General features: G+C 32.8%; 1 protein-coding gene across 1 annotated transcript in view; it reads left to right on the top strand.

The window, feature by feature from the left end:
• Positions 1–17,267, top strand: part of LOC138325240 (uncharacterized) — a 79,964-nt gene extending 62,697 nt beyond the window's left edge. The window contains exons 3-14 of the mRNA XM_069270755.1: positions 699–766; positions 4,193–4,273; positions 4,782–4,961; positions 5,895–5,998; positions 7,207–7,315; positions 8,541–8,823; positions 9,804–9,868; positions 10,273–10,347; positions 10,879–11,028; positions 11,430–11,527; positions 11,962–12,073; positions 13,327–17,267. Coding sequence (XP_069126856.1) covers positions 699–766; positions 4,193–4,273; positions 4,782–4,961; positions 5,895–5,998; positions 7,207–7,315; positions 8,541–8,823; positions 9,804–9,868; positions 10,273–10,347; positions 10,879–11,028; positions 11,430–11,527; positions 11,962–12,073; positions 13,327–13,607 — 1,606 coding nt within the window. The 3' untranslated portion in view covers positions 13,608–17,267. The remainder of the gene's footprint in view (positions 1–698; positions 767–4,192; positions 4,274–4,781; positions 4,962–5,894; positions 5,999–7,206; positions 7,316–8,540; positions 8,824–9,803; positions 9,869–10,272; positions 10,348–10,878; positions 11,029–11,429; positions 11,528–11,961; positions 12,074–13,326) is intronic.
• The last annotated feature ends 3,501 nt before the right edge of the window (positions 17,268–20,768 follow it).

Here is a 20,768-nt window from a genome sequence, read left to right as displayed (position 1 = left end):
TAATTGGATATTGCGATTTCATGTATTTGGCAACAAAACTTTTATTTACACATTTACTATTCTAAAGCACGGGTACCATCAACCTTATATAAAAAACTTTCAAGCTGAAAGTCGTCTGACCGCAGGAGCTTTTGAAATAAATCATCACGACATCGTTTATTTTAAATCTAACAGGACCTTGTGAATATAAGCTTTATTTACGAGTATTCCTCATCAAATTGCATACATAGTTGAAAATAAATAGGACCTAGGCTACTGAAACTTTTACCATACTTTTTGGGCATCCTGAATGCGTTGTCATAACAGCGAAACATAACATCATATTTGTGTGGCCTAAGATGCCTACTGCTATATTACAGCGTCATCGATTACCTAAGCCAAATTATACTCCTAAATGTCTAGTAAACTATTTAGAAACCATAAAATTGATATAATTATGTTAAAAAAGCATTTTGAATGGACTGAGAAAAATTATGCATTGTTATAAAGAAAGCATTGGTATCGTGGGACTTTTCCCTCATCTATAGCGGAAGTATATATTATCAATTCTAAACAATAAAACGGTTTATAGGGAAATGTGTTTGGAGGTGAATAAGAATTTTTTTTCTTTGTCCTAGGGTTAAGATGATTTTCCAAGCTTCGTTAATATCTTGTTTGTTTTTAGTGTATTTTAATTGTCTTTAAAACTTGTTTTGAAGGTCAAGTGACTGCTTCCGGTGTATGGTGATCAGCGCATGGGCAGAGAACATCTTACAGTACAAGGAAAGTAAGTACACCAAACGGCGATCTATGATGATGAATGAACTGCAAAACTAAGAACGTAAAAACTTAACTGTTGAAAAGACATATTTAAGTAAATGATAAATATGAATACGTCAGTTGCTAAGAAACAGGCGTCCGTTTGTTACCGTTCAATAATCTAAAGTATAATCAATAAAATCTTCATGCTATAAATAAATTAAAGTGATTATGCCAAAGATTTATACGTTTATTAACCCAAAATATATAATTTAGTAGTATTGTTATATATAGTATAACTACAACACGTTTAACCGCGATTTCATTACAAAGTATTTATATTTTTATTCAGAAAAATATGAAACTGAGACATTGATTGCAATTTAAATTTTCTGAGCTGGATCAAGATTTTTTTTTAGTAATTATTGATCCGTTCATGACAAAGGAAAATGCACTGGAAAAAAAGACATTAGGACCAGGAATTTCTGTAAAACATGCTCCTCTGTTACGGCAATGGACTCGTCAAACGAATATATTTGTAGTAGGATAGCAATATCAGGCTAAACCATGTCATCTTTCAGTATAGATCTGGAGATCATGTATTAATTCCACATAACTGCTCAAACATCATATATCAACTGATGGGGTAACCTTAGCTTCATACTGTGAAAAAATTCTCAATATGCTTCGTATACAATAAAAGAGCGTTCCAAATTTAAAGGAAAAAGGTTTTAGATTTCCCGGGGGTTTTATAGAATCAAAATAATAAAAAGCGTAGAGTGAGGTGTATCGGAAAAGTGTCTGCGCGGCAAGATAGATAGATGTCTTCTTAATGATGCACTGACATTAAAGAATTTCGACTATTACTTCTGAAGACATGCAGCCTAATTTGTTGGCCAAAATCGATAAATCGCAATAAATACCCAGCAGAGACTTGGGGCCTCTTGATCTGAGATGATCAAATCATTTCAAATGATATCATATTGTGCGCCAAATACATCGTACAGTAATCATGACCGAGACTCTCTGATACAAAATGGCGCTGTGCGATAGGACCCTCAATACCAAAGCCGTCTACACTACCACGAGTGCTAATGCCTCGGCTATTGATACGAGAGTATGTATTTGATTTTGTTTGCTATAATTTCACTGATGTAATTACGCTATGCTTTTATGACAAAGTTTCCAGAAAAAAGGCAGGAAATCCATAGATAGCGAAGGGTTGCTATAGTTACCACTTGGAAGGATGAGAAGTTTACTTGCTACTTTGCTCTCAAATGCACTGGCTGGTGCCGTTCCCGCCAAATTGGCCATTGTTTCGTATTTATGATACACCGGTGTATACCCTCGACATCAGGAGAACTTGTATCTCATGTGACGGAGATCAAGATACATCATAGAAAGTTTGGAAAGCTATTTGGTAGTGGGGGGCATTTTTTATATATGTATTTTTAGAAATTCAGGTAAACATACAATCTCTATGCTTCGCATACAAACGTTAGGATTTTTTGTTTGTGAAAATTGACAACACAATTAATTAATTAATCAATTTATTAATCTTATTAATTCATAGATAAGGAAAAAAATATTGATAAATGAAAAACACCTGTTTAGTAAAGCCATTTTACGATGAACTTCCTATCGATAAGGTTCGTATCTGTTAATGATTTAGCATTGATGCTAAGTTGTATGAGACTAACAGCTGTGTATAAAGCAGATTCATGCTTATTTATCAGCACACGCTTGAATGATTTCTTCAATGATAATATTAATAAAGTCTTTAGTACAATCTTTTTGGCTTTTGTACGATATCGAAGTACCACAAATTTGCATTGATCTCTAACCTTGAGATATAAAGGATAGGTATACAGAATCACATTAGCATATCATCACGTGATGCATTCTCATGGGAGGCAGCAACCACAAGGCAGATTAGTGCATTTTCTTGTATATGAAATCAAAGTCTGTCGTCGGCGAATTTGATAAATCCCTTGTACGGTACACGCGGCATGTGTTTCGCTATGACTCTGAATCATTTTACGGATGTCTCCCTTTCTGAATGAGGTTATTTTAAAAGGATTATGACAAGCAGGATGTCTCACTGAATAGAACAACCAAAGTATAAATATCCGAAATATGATTTGTAAAATCCTCTATTTGATCACGGAAATGGTCTTTCCATGTAGAAATTCTTAAGAGACGTGGGGCGTGAATATATAACTGACTCATTCTTGTACATTGTGGTCCCATTGTCAGGGGCTAGATACATGTATACCGAGTCTATCCTCTAGAGGGAGTCGCCGTCTCCTTTTGGCCTTTTTAGTGGTATCTTTGGAAGGCATTTCTCAAAACCATTTACCGCGTGAATATTCGTATAGAATTTTTAATACTTTCAAATAATTATATAAAGTATTTCTTTATGAAAAAAGACAAAATAACAAAAAACTGCCGTATTAACACAAACTCATTTTCATGTAGACGTAATCCCATGTTTTCGGTGCACTGAAGAGTAACTTTTCGCTATGTGGCAAAGTAATTGATTCTGGAACTTATGAGACCTCGTAACTTATAATTGGCTGTGACATAATCTGGCCCGTTTTAAAATATGTTACGTGTATTAAGATGATAAGAACGTAGCCTGATTTTAGCTTATCGATGGAGATATATGACACATTGAGAACAATTTCTTCCATGCCACCTGAAATAAGAAGTAGTCCTGTCACTTTTTTTTTAAAAAATCAACAGATAATTAATCTCTTAACCCCATTCCCAATTAAATATTGTTGTATGTACATGTAGTTAATAATTTTATTTTGCCTTATAAACTTTGCAGGTTCCTAAAAGCAGTCAGGTTTCAAAAATATTTGTAGTAAAATGAGGCAAGAGAATAAAAAAAGTAAAAACAAGGAATACAGGTGCTCTTTGAACTCATGTCTATGATAGTTTACGGCTTTGTGAATCATAAGTGATTTATAATTTAAGTGATTATAATACTAATAGATATTAACATATAATAAGCACCTGCATAAGCTCTGTACAAATTGATGCTAGATGGGGTATAGTGAAGGGATTTGTATGGTCAATATTTAAAATACACAGAACGGATGTCAGTATCACATGTTTTTACTACCAGTAGCATATTTCGTGGAAGCAGTGCTTATCAGTCCATAGTTTCAATGTTGGGTTTTTAATGTAACAAAGATATCTACTGAAGGATGATGTAACGACTTCTGGTTTAAAACATGGAGGAGTGGTCAATTTTAAATATTTTTTCATATCTCCATCACTTTGATAATTGAAAGTGCATGATTCTAAACAAATCAATTATAACAAAAATCGATATTTAGATATGATATTAGTGTATTTTTTATATATGCAGTGAAGTTAACAATGCTATTATTGTTTGTTTTGAACTCAATGGAACTGAAGGTCTTTACATTTGTCTTGATTTCAGGTTTATGCTTCGCGGGTAATTCCATTGAATCTGTCTGTGAGAAAATCAATGGGGATGCCACGCTACATACTATCGTACGCGGTAAGTGTGTTCAGTAGATGGCGCCACCTCGAGTTCATATCGGTCTGTACCGGACAGTCTCGTAGTGATTTGACCAATCATAAACTGTGAATCTCCTTATAGTAAAGAGTGTGGGGGTTGACTACCCCACATTGTAAATATATCATCGTAATTGATTGTGATTGATTATATTATAATTATACTTTTCGTCTAATAAGTTGTGTTTAATATGTCACTGATTTTGATAACAGTCTGTGTTGTACGGTCGAGGTTTGTATTTATATACACTAATACCCCTTTTACACCAATCTTTCAATAAATATAATTTTCATATATTGCTGTAATTTCATATGAAACAATTAATGTGATATATGCACGATGTGATGTAAATGTCACTTAATGTATTGTAGGATATGCCGAAACACTATAAAATTTGTTTCATAATATAAATTGATAACCACCTGATATGTCGGTGAACTTATCTTCCGGAAGTGACGTAGTAAACACGTGATATGATTTCATTTTGCAGTGCCCAGTGTCCCCGTACCATGTCCTTTCCAAGGGTATCATGAATTTTCCTACTCAAACAGTACGACCACAAACAACCACTGCAAATGGCCGATTTCACAAATACACGCATGCGCAGACGATTCAAAATTCAAATTTATCTACAAACATTGCAACGGCATGTCAGAGACGTATGACCGAGGTAAGTTATTTCATTGCTATTCAATAAAATATTTCAAACCAGCACCAAAGCTAGTCCTGGTAGTTTTATATTTTACCTATAGCTTGTCTTGGTCACTAGGCTAAATAGCCATATTTTCCTATTGCATTAACATAGAATTCACGAAGAAGTATCTTCCAATTCAAGTATAATTACAAAACAAAACATTCTATTTCTTCTACCTACCACCTTCAAATAAATGTCAGGGAAGCAAGGCATATGTTTCAAATATCAATAAGTATATGTTAAATTAGGAAGTACCAACTGGGAATAATATGATAAATATTTAGAATCGAACTTGTCCCGTTGTATAAACTTTACTGCAATCTTTGCTTCCCCTATAAAATGTTATTTCAAAATGATTATATGTATACTGTATATCTATATTTCGATTGAAAAGGGAAATTTAACATGGTGTCCCTGTGGTACATATCGACCAACCTTTTGATAACAGTACATGTAACATAGCAATTCATCATAGTAAACAAACCTAGGTACGATTTCGTTCGTAAATGATTTAAATTGCAGTGTATTGTGAAATTAAAAGGGCTTCCCTCGAAATAAGAAATTGACTTGATAATTACTCTCGATTTCTAAATGTCCGTCCATCCCAGACAAAATCGGTATCTTCACTAAGTCCTATCAAAACTTTAACAAGCTCTTGATATGAGTTACTTGGCATGGTACATGATTCCAAGAAAATTCACAATAAAAATACTCCAAAGATCTTCATCGTGGAAGAAAGAATACGATACCTACTTGTAATTGACTCTTTGACATACACACACATTTTGCTTGATTACTTATGTCACGTATGATATTCTTTTTATTCTATTTTGGATGACAACATGGTATCTGCACATTTTGGAATATAATTGATGTTCCTAATATTCTTGTTTTTCTGATTGCTTTCAGTGCTGGACTTTCAGTGTTTAGCCACATGGGTAAACGGAGATAAGTATTTATATGGCAAGTTCACACAACCGTACCAGCCCGATATACCACAGTACAGATGTTTTGTAAGTATACCAATCATCCCCAGTCAGTATTCATTTCTCAGTTCTTTTCTGCATAAAAATATTCAATCTTTATGCCATATTCCTTGCTCAATTACATTTGTGTATTTGCATGTAAACAAACCCCATGCAATATTTGATGTTTGTTTTTCAATTTTGCATTTAGTTTTTACTTTTAACAAATTGTGTAGTATTCTTGAATTTTGTAAAACAAACTCTTTTGATATATTCATTTTCACGAAAAATAACAACCGAACAAGAAACGAATTTCCTTGAAATTGAAAATGTTATCATATTACTTGCTCAGTGATATCAGAAAAGCCTGCAAATAAATTAATATTTAACTTTTTTATACAAAACTGTCAAATGATTTTATTTTGAGATTATTTATTCGTTAAAATGTACAAAATGTACAGTTGTCCTCAATCAGATATATTGAATTAATTTGTCCTTGACCGACAACCTCTCGTGGATATATGTAGGCATGTCACGTGACTGATCCGATTAATTCTAATCACGTGATACGTGTAATTATACGGGAGAGGGTGTACGACTGCACGGAGGAATATCTGGTTTGGATGCTCGAGTACAGAATGGCATGCAAATTTTCCGTGGATAACGAGTTTCCTAACTACTTGGCAATTGTCGTGCTTCAGTTCTTGCATTAATACGGATTCCGAGGAAGAACTTAATAGTTCTAACAACGTTATAGATAATGACCCAGCATGTCTCTATAATCAAACTTGTGCTAATTCCGACCATAATGATGCTACTTACCTCGACAGGCTCCCATATAGATCCATTAAATGATCGAATTCGCGGTACAGAATGGCTACTGCAGAAAGTGACAAACGCCTTGTTTTTGCATACCCCGGGGTTTGTTCGCAATAATTTCTATCTCTGGATATAAGACCCTAGTTATCAACGTGTAATGGAACATGGTTTTAAAAAAAAAATATTTTTCATCAGATTTTGTTATTTTCGCACTTTTTCCATTAGCTGTACTGGAATTAAGGAATATTAAATTGATTTGAACAATATTATTAGAAAATGACAATTTGTATATTACTAATCCTACAGGTCCTGTAATAATTATCAGGAATAATAAAATGCGAAAGTAAATGTTACCATAACCATACATTCATATTTTTATTGTTATTTGTTCATGTCGGTATATACGAAACTAAATGCCAATCTTTTGCCATTGACAGATGCACAGTTTTTACGGCGGTACTGGAGACATGTCCATGACAGTAGATGGTACATGCCAAGGTCTACAGAGCCCCAGCGTTGGCTTCACAACAATGAAACTCCAAAGAGGTAAGCCATACACATTCCATCAAACTGTCTTCAACGCATGAGAAATTTGGCATTTTGTCAAAGGGAGCCATCAATCTGCCTCGATAAACGACCAACAAATAAGCTGGAGATCATAGCTCTTATGTCTTAAAATCTCATTTTAGTTTCTTTGTTATAGTTACGCTCTTCTTTACTTGTGAAAGCCGCTGAATTGATAAAATACCGTTACATAAACAAATGGCTTTATGCAAAGGAGAAAACCATTAAACTAGAATCAGGTTAAAATCCATTGCGTGATTTGAAAAATGGTTTACCTTAGTTGAGATTATTTCCTTCCATGGAAAGTTAACAGCGAGAATGTGTTTCTTTCTCTGTGTAATGAGTTTCTTTGCTCTTTGGTTGCAACTTACACGATTCCGATATAGTCTCAAAATAATTACAGTCGCGGATTTAGATGAGTGTGAACAGGTTAAGTTTACCGTAAATGACATTTGTCTGATTGCGCATGAATACAGTTGGAATGACGACCGCACTTATACATGTACTTGGTTTTTTTTCAACTATTATGTGAAAGTCTTTCTTGGCAGAAGCGGTTTTTTTTATCTTTCAGGAATCTTAATTAAAATTTAATCTGTATAAACACTATTCATTATCTAAGCTTAGTTTGAATAATATAGTTATTCATCATTCAACATCTTGATTAAAAAATATTATGAAATACCGGATTGTAGACGTAGTTATTCTTTTGATTTTAGAAATACATACAAAGGAAGTCCATTGCGTCTTTTGGAGCTGATCAATAACAAAGTTATCATCGGTGTTTACATTATTTACTTCTTCATAATTAAAGATGCTCCACCGCTGACAAATGATATTTATTCACTATCAAAAACGGCAGCAGACGATTTAGTTTTTTTCTTTAGTTACAAAAGTTACTTACTTTACACCATTAACATCGTTGAAAAGTTTGAGCTTCTTATTTTATTTCAAGTTAAAAATATCAAAAATAATTAATTGCATCCCGAAAAAAATCCCTGGAACTATATGTTATATGGAATGATGTACTGATTGCGCATGCACCAAAGGTAAAATAGATTATTTTATATTATTTTTTGCGTTAATTAGACATATATCTACATGATTAAACACCAATTATTGTTCAAATAATGAATATCATTTATGCTCTGTCGGCGGTGAAGCATCTTTAAAATATCAGCTTTTCAACCTTTCCATTATATCTATCTAGATTTCGATGGAACCATTTGGCCTTCGCCGCAGTGTCGGTTTCCCGAGTTTTTCCATCGCCGGAAACATTGGCGGGATATGTCTGGCCGCTTTGTCATAGAGGTTGACGAGGGTCTACAGATATTCCGAGTGAAAGACAAGACTGTGACGTCACCGGATATGGTCGTGTACAGTGAAGGCAGCTACAGATCTGATATGAAAATGGTTGTCCGCTGCATTGATAATGTCGACAGCACTCACCGTCACGAGAAAGAATTTATGGCCCATGTTACCGATGATTCGTGGTAAGTCTTTTAGCTGTAGATATTCTTAGGAAAAAATACTGTGAACTAAATTTTTTCGTGTACAATTTCTTTCGCGAAATTCGTGATCTAAGTAAATTCGCGAATGTTTATCTCCGCTAGTAAACATCTACACCATTGATACTAAAAGGCATAGCCAGCTAATTTTAAATCCGCGAAAGTTTATCCCCGCAAGTAAACATCTACACTACACCATTGGTACTAATAGGCATTACCAGCTTTTTCTAAATCCATGAAAGTTAATTTTCGCGAACATTTTTAAAATGGAAATCGCGAAAATGGAAGCCGCGAAAGAAATTTGATTTGGGGATATCTCTTTCTGTAGATATTCTTATGAATAAAATATAATAAATTAGGCAGATTGTGTACATGGCTATGATTAATATATATTAAAACCAGTATTGTTTATCACAAATGCAGTCAAGATATCAAATCGTTTTTCAGACTTTATTTTAAATAATTAAAATGTTGTGTTAGGAAGATTATGGCTTGGTTGTAAATGTTCTTTATTGTCCATTACAAATGCACTCACTATTTGGGTTGTTTTCTTCTGTTTATCATATTTCCCCTTTAAAATAATTAAAATAAAAAAAACTTCAGCTAGATCAATGATGTTGTTATCATTATAATCCTTTTAAAATGTCGTCTGCTCGATACGGACATTTTGTGGTATGTCCGACACAAAAATAAAGCTCTGAAAGCTCTGATCTAGTTCGTATGTTTATCACATTCATGAACTCATTATTGATGTAAATATTGACCTTAATGTTTTGGGAAGGGAATATTTTACGTGATTTTGACACATGGTGTCATTAAATGTGTAATGTGAAATACTTATTATAGAATATGTTTAGTATAGGATAAACATTTTTGTAATTATTATTAATAATTATTTTGTAACTTGTCGTTAGAATATATAGAATTGAATATACTCATTTAATACTTAATTACTTTATCCACAGCGTTTCCGGATACCGATGTTTACGATTGGTCAAACGAGAACGGAAAGTTCTGGAATTACACATAAGTATGCACTTTTCTATTCTCACACTTCCATTTCCAATTCCATCTCAGGCTGCGTTGTCACTTTATAATACGTTGCTGTCGTCGGTTTTAATTGTTATAGAAAGAAAAAAAACCCAGCTCGAATCTTAATGTGGCATAACTGCAAACCACAGTTTACGATAATGTAGTTATTACAAGCAACAGAAAGTTTCTTTAAATAACATATAAATGTATATGAAGAATATTACCATTCGAGTAGTGTTCATGTTTGTTTTTAGATTGCATAGATTTAAAAATGATTGAGTTCGATATTTAGTTAGGATTATAGTATTGTAACTTGTTTTAGGTAGTTTAGTTAGTTCAGCTATTTACTGTGTGCAATAGTGACCATACAAAGAACTTTAAATTATTTATGATACTTTACAGGTACACAACTGGGCAGCAGACACGAAGCCTGCAGTGATTCAAGTTTTGAAAACGGAGAGAAACATGTCTTGATACGTAAGTCTTCCTTATATGGACAAAGCTTTGTTGTGAAGTACTTAAATTTTGATCACGTAATCCTTAATGCCTTAGGCTCCACATAACACATAAATCATCATTCTGTTGATCAGGTGAAGGGGAGGGAACTTGTGTTGCTTGATGTGTTAAAGTATTTCAATACGAGTTAATGATTCATGATGTATAAGAATAATCCACTAAGGTTTAACATTTCAGATATTCTACCGATTGATAAAAAATAAAATATAGAAATATATTCAGTACCTAAATTACCGTTTCCATACATTGTTTTATTCAACAATTAATGTAGTTTTTTTCCACGATTCAACTAACAAAACATTTGTTACGATTTATTTCTCTTACTTTTATACACCAGGAAGTGTAGTATCTGTAATCAGTGGTGCTTTGAATTATTAAATTTTCTTGAAAGAATTCTAGGAAACATCAAACTCTGATCATTTTGAAACGTTTGACTTCCCAGAGTTACGTTGTGTTTAGACTTAATAATATCGGAAAATATGTTTTTTGCAGCTGCTGGTCTGGAGCCTACAACTTGTCCAACCGATGGAGATTTTAGCTTCCTTGATAAAACAACAGAATGCACGGGTCGATTTAAAATAGGATGTTCATCGAAAAAAGAAATCGTCGTCGAGAAACAATGCCCTTTCAATCGTCAATCAGGTACGTCATATATATGATATATTTTCTAGTGACTTTTGCCTTAAAAAGTGTTTCATGGTTCTTATCCTATAAATAAGGCTTGTAGCTGTAGAATGGTGTAACACCAAGAAAATAAATAACGTATATCTATAACTTTGAACATTCTTATAAGCAATGTAGCTAATAAATTAATACAATGTTTATATTGTATGTAGACGGTTATTATTTTGAAATGTTTTAAATTGTAGAAAAAAATGTTCTTAAAAGCTGAGTAATGTAAAAATAAAACATTATTATCAATAAAAGTGCAAATAATTTAATCTGTTAAATAATATTTTGTTTTATTTTATTGAAACAATATATAATAGATGGATATACTTATCTAATATAATAACTCTATTTTTTTTTTCTTGGTATTGTAGTTGAGTTTATGGACTGTTTACTCGACTTCAAGAAAGATGGGACACATTTTGTCATAGTACAAAGACCAAACGATATACATAAACGCGCAACGTGCTTAGTAAGTAAACGTGACACTTGCCTGTGTTGTGGTTTTTCTTCAGAGTGTGCTGATATTGCTTTACGATAACTTGTAAGCCGAAGGCATATCGAAGAAGAATGTACTTATGCTTTTTTCAACCCATCTGAAATATTTCAAAAATGTATTTATAAAACATAAGAAATGCTAGTACAGAAACCAAACCTCTGAAAACATTGAGAAAAAAATTAACTAATTAACTGGTAAATATATAAAACAATCATCAATTTTTTAATTATAGATCGTATGAGAAATTACGTAGAAAAAACGTTTTCGGAAGCACGTATGGTCTGACACTAGTTTTTATGGAAAAATGGAAAAAAAATTCCCATTTGCAGACTACAGTTGTTGGCGTTGTGTGTGTTTGATATTCTAACGCGTTTTAACTAAAATTTATGTTTTTATTACTTTTGTAGGCTTTCCGTGACACAGAAGGTGGGATAGATGTAAAAGAAGACTCTGAGTGCGGTGAACGTAGGAGTGTGGTCAGAAACAGTGCTATTCACTACGTGCTCTTCAAACCGTCCAGTAAGTCACGTGTTTGATCACGTGTTTAGTAACGTGATGTGTCATGTGATCTGTTGAATGCTATGCCATATTTCGTGTCACGTGGCTGGGCGTCCTTCACTTAGTACATGCAGTATGAACTTTTTGAAAAATCGATAATATTCTGCAGTAAGAGCATATTTCCGTGTCTGTTCATATTGATTGATATATTTGATTTTCCCTAGCATACTGCTTCATGATCGATACATGTATATCTGAATTAACCTTTCACACTATAAACATGTCCAATGCTATTTCTGAATATCATGTTTATTAACAAATTACAAGTTATGACGTAACCTTCCAATAACTAAATATCATCATCATATACAAATGATCAGTTAAATATTATGTCTCATAATTATTTGAATATGTTTATATGTGATAATGATTAAATATCCTCATTGAAAAACACATGAAATACACAATACATTTCTCAGTTAACACAACGATCATGTATTTGTATATTAGATCATATAAATGAAATGTGAGCTTACTTTGTGTATGGACATACATTTTATCTTTTTTTATAAGTGAAAAAATTTATAGACCTATGCATATATTTACCTATAATTAGTACTATGTCGATATTTTGCAATTACTTCAATTCTCAGATGTTACAGAAAGTACTGCTTTGAAATATCGATTATTACTGTTCCTCTTTTATTCTAATATAGCTGACACCCATAACGGGACATGGCATTGCTAAAGAGAGAAATGTTCTGTTGCTAATTAGGTTGTGTCTTTTTTCTTGTATTGTCTTTTGTTCATTTGGCATTAGGGAGACAATATATCTATTAAGTTTCTAAAAGTAAGATGGTTTACTTGTCAACAGGTATGACAACAAATTCCTTAATTAGTAAAGACATTTATTCCGAATAAAAACCATATCTCTGGTACAAAAAATCACAAGTTTTGGAACCAACAATTGGTCGACTCTATATACAATTAAAGAAAAGAAACGAAGATTTAATGTTGATACGAAGAATTTAATCTAGATAGGCTCTTTGTTGGGTTGTAGCTTACAAATTATTTCATTTGAAGAAAGTTCGTGGTAGACTCATTGAACAGATACCTTCTTTTTGCATATTTTATATTTCAATATAGTGTACAGTGTGTACCGTTGCTTATATCCATGGCTTAACAGCTACTACGAAAACAAACGACGTTCCTACACATCGATAAATAACTGCTTTGGTTTGACTATCGTTTAACCTGATTTATTTATTTTCCAGATGAATGTCCGCGTGTTGTTACCTACACTCCTGCACCGACAGAGTCTTATAGACCAAATATTGGTGGGGGAGATTCTGCTCTGCCAGACAGAGTGGACACAATGGGCGACCAGGGCCAGGAACATAGTGGTAAAATAATATCAGGTGACACTGACAAAAGACCAGTGGATCGGTCTAATGGTGTCATCAATGTTGACAATGGGGGAATCAGCCCACGAACTAGTGCTTCGCTCATTCTTTTAGTGATCACTATCACATTTACGTGCTTACTCCAAAGGTGATAGCAGTGTGTGTGAGAGTGAAAAAAATGAAGTGAATGAGAGAGCGAGTAACAGAGAAAAATGATGTGGAAAGTGGAAAATAACATTACCGAGAAGTGCTCAACAAATCGGATCACTAAAAATATCTGGAGATATTTACTGGCAATTTAGGGATGAATGAACGAACGGCTTACAGGGTAACGTTCAGTAACACACAGACTATAAGTGTGGCCAGAGAGTGAACTACTCCGTTCTCTTGCCAAGGACATATTGATGGTGACGTGACTGGATGATTAATTTCGTCACATAACGTGCTTGTCAAGGTCGTACTATTTTCGTCTGCATCACATATCGTGTCATCTACTGGAACAACTAAAGGATGTGAGGCAACACAGACATACAGTCATAGAATTCACACGGAAATGTTCTACCACAGAACTTCCTCAAATGTCAATTCGTCGTGGTCTGAGCTCTATCATTGTCATAGTGACACCGACAGCAATTTGATTTTCAAGGAAATTTCTCACATGCATGTGCTCCATGTAAGGAAAATAAGCTATTCTATGGAAATATTGGTATTGTTCAGGTCCACGCATATATGGATGTTTTCATGAGCCAGCCTTATTATCAATGAACGAAAGACTGAATTATCAGATATAAAGTAACTGACAAACGTGTATTGCACATGCTAATATGTGTAGGGATCAAAACACGCCATGTCGCGATTGGAACTTACGGTGTTGGTGAAAATGAAACAATAGATGGAAAGACCATCTATTTATGTGATTATCCATAAACCTTACAACTAAATGACTTAAATGGGATGAACTCAAAGACATTCCTGGTTTCCAAGCATGGGAACCATTTGAACGCCACCTTTCAAAGGGAGGAATTCTTGCCTACAATTTGTAGCCGCAATATTGTGATATAATACTACTATATGATTATTACAATGTTAGTCCCCGTAAACTCGACTTAGCTTGTTAAATATATTGTATTTTATGTGTGGTGCTACATGTGTTTGTTTGTGTGGTCTCAGATTCCCGTTAAAGCTTTAATTCCCTAGACTGGTTTAGTCATGTTAAATATTTCATTTGCTTATTCAGGTACCCTGAAATGACTAAATTCAAAATTGTACATCTTAAGATAATCAGTACATTGTAATAAGTTCAAGCGAAATGGTGTTGATGAGGAATGTGATCCACCAATGGTATTTAATTCATTGTTTCGAGTAATTAATGTTTGCCATTTTAAAGTATTTTGTTATTTATGATATTCCACACGAAAGTTTTAGTTTTAGTGTTTTGTAAATCGTTTGAAATACTCTATACTGTATTATTATACAAATGTATATGGAGAATGAAGCATTTTAAATACGATAATATCCTCAAATTTTTTTTACGGAAATTTCAGTAAATTAATTCCAGCAGAAGCTTTCTGATAACGTTGATATTTTTTGTGCTATTTTCGATAATTTAGAAAGCAATTAAGGTGAATTTCAATATCAACAATTTTGATTTAATTTATTACAATTATCGCTAAAATTGTAATTGCCATCCATGTCAATATAAAATACTAAATTATATGATTATCATTCAAAGCAAAAAAGCCAGACATCAAATGCGCCTTAGAAAAAATATGAACTAAACATATACCGTATTGTATTTTGTTTTCAGTTTTGTGCCAAATTTGCAATGTAGAATGTAGAGTTATACTTTTTTGTTATGTTGTACGCGTTCGATTAGGATTTTTTTTTTTCATTTAATCGAACTGGTGCGTACTTATTATTTTGCGACAAATTAGCGTTTATCTTTAACTTTGTTCAACGCAGAATATGATATTTTTTTTCATTTTTGTTATATATATAAAATTTGTTTTGGTATGAAATATTTTCGGTATAGCGATGGACAACATAAAAAAATTCAATACTCAGCTGAACAAAATCCGATGTTAGTTCGTTTTAATCATTTGCTGTTTCTGTAACAGTTATAATTCCATGAGGTTTACTGCAATGGGTAATATAATTTTATCTTAGGAAAGAAGCGGATATTATGTATTTCGTCAGGTATCATATGATATTCATGTAATATAACAAAATACCTACGGACAGTCATGTTTTAAATTATGTTATCATGAGACATAAAATGTCTCGTGTAATGTTTTTAATGTGAATACGTTAAGCATCAATGCGTGATAGCAGTCACATGATGTGTGTTTATTTACTATACATTTACTCCATAACGAAGTGTTTTGAGACTGTATTGGTTGCGTGGCAACATAAGGATTGATCTGTGTATTTATTTATTTGAACTTATTTTATACAATGTAACACTCATATTTAATTCTTAAAAGCAGTACATGATATTACACAAACTTTTCTCAGTCCTACGAATTTATATACTTTTACTAAGTCCTACGCATGTATGCTTTGCATCTACATACAAGGACATACAAATCTTAATTTGAGTCATAAATGTTTGAATATTGGAATCTCTAATTAGGAAAGCATAAACCTGTATCAATTTAGACGATTCACATCTTTGTAGGCCTCTATGGTATTATAATACGCATCACCATTGATGACTGATATTTATCTATTTTGCCTATTACCGTTGTATGTAGAGAAAATTGTTCTCACAATAGTCTGTAAAATTTAATGTCTAAATGAAATACAGAATTTGTGTCACTCATTGATCAAATATTTTGTCAATAATGATTTGTGCAGTAGCTTTAAACAAAGCCGGTGATGCATGCAGATGTTATAATGTTGATATATTCCTTTTGATGTTTGAAATCCTAATGTAGATTTTTTTGAAAGCAATGTGACTACGACTGTTCAAGCTGAAACTTACAGTGTAGTTATGTATAGTCTTATAAAAAGGGTTCAACAATTGTTTTATTCCATATTTGATTCGATTCAAAATTACTAAAATTTACATTTTAAAATATTCATTTTATCTGTAGTATTTTTAATCCGTCATTATAATTAAGATATATAAATAGTTACATTTTTCTGGTGAATGCTGTTTAATTGCAGTTTAAACGTTTGTTTTGCAGTTTTAGAATCATCCCATTTATTATTGAAAACATCTTAATCTTGGAATGGCTTGCATAAAGACAAAAATCTTATCTAAAATTTTATTGCTAATGTTTAGTATTTTGATAAGACCCTCGACGAGAGGATAAGTTTGGTGACTTTCCAATAAAGAAAAGATTAATACAGAGCCATTCTCGTCTCCTAGTATCCATCATTTTCATTGGAGATTATACCGTATATATATTACATATAATTATGATTGCCCTATATGAAAATATGATAAATATTGTCAATATCACCATACATTATAAACAAGAGATACGAGAGCGAGAGAGGGAGTAAATGAGCCGTGATAAGAATAATGAGTGACACGAATAAAGATTGATCGAAAAAAAGAGATTAATATAGAATTTAAACTTTGTTATAATGTGTAATATGTATGAAATATAACTGTGAGAATGGCAGAATGGTGTGCTAAGTAATAAACCAGATCACAATCGGGTTTGTATGGAGCGTCTCCTGAAGCAGGGGATAAGACCTTAGGTTTGTAAATAAGATTCGATATATGTATTATAAAAAGATGACTGTTCAAGTTGTCTGCCGAAATTGATGTGGAAATAAAAAAACGAATGATTTTTACAACAGATCTGTGTTTGCATTATCGTTTTAATGTGTAGTGAACCTGGCCTTAGCGATCACCTCTGTATAAGAAACCTCTTTTTAGTGTCCCAAATGGTCATTTGTGACACATGTCGGTAAAAGCCACTTTGCTAAAGGGAACACTTTTTCCTTGTTTTTTGGGTTGTCTTAATATACATGTTCAGGTTTGGCTTTATTTTATTTGTTTGTGATTTCCTTTTACGCAATATTACACAAACTCTCATGAATCACGCTATGGTCAAATGAAGCAAATTACCTCTCATGTTACCTATACTTAATTAAAATAAGAACGCAGCCTACCTATAATGAATTGCTACTGCGTTTAAATTAAAGGGAAGCTACAGAACTCGCAGATAAAAGTTAAGTATTCGAACAGGTGTAGATTTCATGAGCAATGAGACCCAAGGTACAGATTTACAGTGATGAAAAGTTTCATTTGTGAGCAAAGAAACCTCAAACACACATAACATTACTTCACAGACACTCCCGGGGACAAAAAGTGTGATTTTTGTCAACGATTTTTGTCAGTATATAATGCTTGTTTCAGAAATATCAGTAGGTTTCCATTCCCAATATATCATTTAGTCTTACATATATCATGAAAAAGTTACGGTGAATTAAAATAAAGCTTGTTCCTTAGCAACCAAATACAAAAAAACAATAATAAAAAAAATGCGCCATTTGATCATCGAAATAGCAAGAGTCCTACTACTACAATGTTAAAAAGCGTAATATATACTGCAATCTCTCAAACCTCATACATTAACAAACGAAACATACAGAGAAGATACGAATGACTCTATATCGAATTAAAGACATGTATGTCAGACAAACTCAAGACACGCCCATAATTTGGTGTTTTCCGGAGACATTAGACTTTTCTTTGACGTATAACACCCTGAACTCAATAAAATAATCACAATAGTTTATTCTGTGTGTCCATATTGCAGAGTTATCTGTCCTTGGTCGTATATCCTAATTGTTGCATTATAATTTTATAAGTAACGTCATATTTTTCAATGAAAATGACGTTATTGATATAGAAATGACGTCACAATCAATACTATTCCGCAAGGGGGATAACACTATAATATGCAAAAGTGGAATACGGTGAAACAAACGATTTAGTCTAGTCTCTCAGCATCAAGAACGTAAGATAAAGGAAACATTTCATCAATATGACAAATACAAGACAACAAGGGGTTGCTAATATGACAATACTTTCAATGTCTTTTCTTGGATGTCTAGAGACTAGAAATTACAATAAATAAAATATTATACTTTTTCACAGGCGGAGGTATGGAAATTTCACTTCATCGAGAACAAAAGAAATTCCTGAGAGATACTACATTTAAATATACTTGCATTATACTTACATCAGATGTAATTCAATTTGAAAGTGTTATATATTTCTCAAGGATCTTGAGGGGACTACTTGGAATCCAAATGTAATACAGGCCCTACATTCGAAGTATATGACCTCATTTTCCTCGGAAAATTCTCATAAAACCTCCCCAAGGACGTATTGTTTCCCGTGTTTTGTCTGTTTCTAATAGAAAGCTCAATATGGCGACCGTGTTGAAGTGAAATAGTTTGACGAAAATTACCTGGCATGATTCAAATTACGCTTAAGCATGCGAGAAATAACACAAATCGTACAAGTGTATTCCTTATATGCCAAGAACTGCTAGAAAAATTCAAGACTCAAAGTAAAAATCAATTGTTTGAACAATCGAAGGCTATGCAAACATTCTATTCAATTTTGCATTGTCGCTGTAAATAAATAGATAACCAGACACTTGGGTACACACCGGCATATCATAGACTGCTGCAGTGTCCAGCCCCTGAAATTGAAAATAGATGAGATTATTAAGACGATATAGCATAACAGAATTACCATTCCATGAAAAACGAACAAATTTGACGGCATTTGAACTAAAGACAATAATTTTTTATAATCTTTCTTTAACTGTTATTGCTAAATATCTGAAAAGCAAACAACAAATATGTCAACATTTCAACAAAAGACATTATTATTTTTCTTTTATCAGCTGTTATTGACTTATAGGATTGTAAATTCGATATTTATACATTGGTGAAGTCTTAACCTCATTGAAATCGGCCCACAATTTTTTTTTCTGTCTTGTTTTTGTTTGTCCGTCTGTATGCCTGTCTGTTTGTTATTTGGCTATGTGTCTGCTTATATGTGACTTTGCCTGTCTGTAGTATTTTCGTGTTTTGTTCACGAACATCTGACACTATTTACATTTTTATTGGACAATAAATAGATGAATATACTTCGCCTGATATGCGTGTTAATTATCATTAACAGCATTGAGTTCCCTAGACATAATTGTAATGTTGGAATTACAACATTACAAATAAAATTATTTTCACTTCAACATAATGTCAAGTGCTAAAATATAACGATTTTTCCTTGGCGATTTAATTTCGTGATTAACTTTAAATGTATTTTGAAATATTTTCTCGATTTCTTAACTGTAATTTAACGTGAAACTTCATTTACAGTACTCCATTGTCAGTGATGTTAGGTCTCTGTCAGGTTTACTTAGAGCAATAAGGTGTAAACCAATAGCATGTCTCAATAAGTAAACTTTTAAGATGCTTCACCGCTGACAAATGGTATTTTTCTCTATCAAAAATACGAGTCAGTATAGTATTTTTCGTTTGTTACTTTTGTTACTTCACACCATTACCACCATTGCAAAGTTTGAACTTCTTATTTAACTTCAAGGTAAAATATTAAAATATAATTAATTACGACCGCAAAAAAACCAACATTGCACTTTTCCTGTATGGAATGAAGTACCGATTGCGTATGCACCAAAGGCAAAATATTTTTTTTTTCCATATTTTTTGTTGTTGTTAATGAGAGATATATATAGATATATATATTAATGTATATACACACGATTAAACACCAGTCATTGTTCAAATGATTAGTATCGTTTACACTCAATCGGCAATGGAGCACCTTTAATGCATATAAGTATTTGTTATCATATTCTTGATATGTAAATTGTCAAACTGTCTATCGGCCTGTCTACATCTAAATGTGGATTTAAAAGTCAACAGAAAAAAATCTTCCATTTCCCAACTAACAATTGTTTTGAATAGGACAAAGGGAAGCACATCATGATACCGTTGTTTTAGCAATCCCCTGGCAAGGTTAAATAGTTCCTTGATTGGTCTGTCTACCAACCTGACGTAATACGTGATTAATCGAGCATTATCCCGCGAAACAAGCATGACGCTTTTAGGCAAATATTGATATAGACGCATTAAAATATTTATGTTTTCGCTATATCGAGTTATACAAAACTAAATGGAAGCATTTTAGAAGCATCAATTCTGATGTGCAGCCGTATGAAGATTTTATCTGGCGGTCATTTTATCGGTAATGTTCCTATAATGCCCGTGAATTGCCCTCTAAAATGGTATTCGACAGGAATAGGGGAGTTACG

Source organism: Argopecten irradians, chromosome 6 (genome assembly GCF_041381155.1).
Source record: "Argopecten irradians isolate NY chromosome 6, Ai_NY, whole genome shotgun sequence".
NCBI lineage: Eukaryota > Metazoa > Mollusca > Bivalvia > Pectinida > Pectinidae > Argopecten > Argopecten irradians.
Note: the sequence above shows the minus strand (reverse complement) of the source record. Positions and strands in the feature narration are given on the sequence as shown.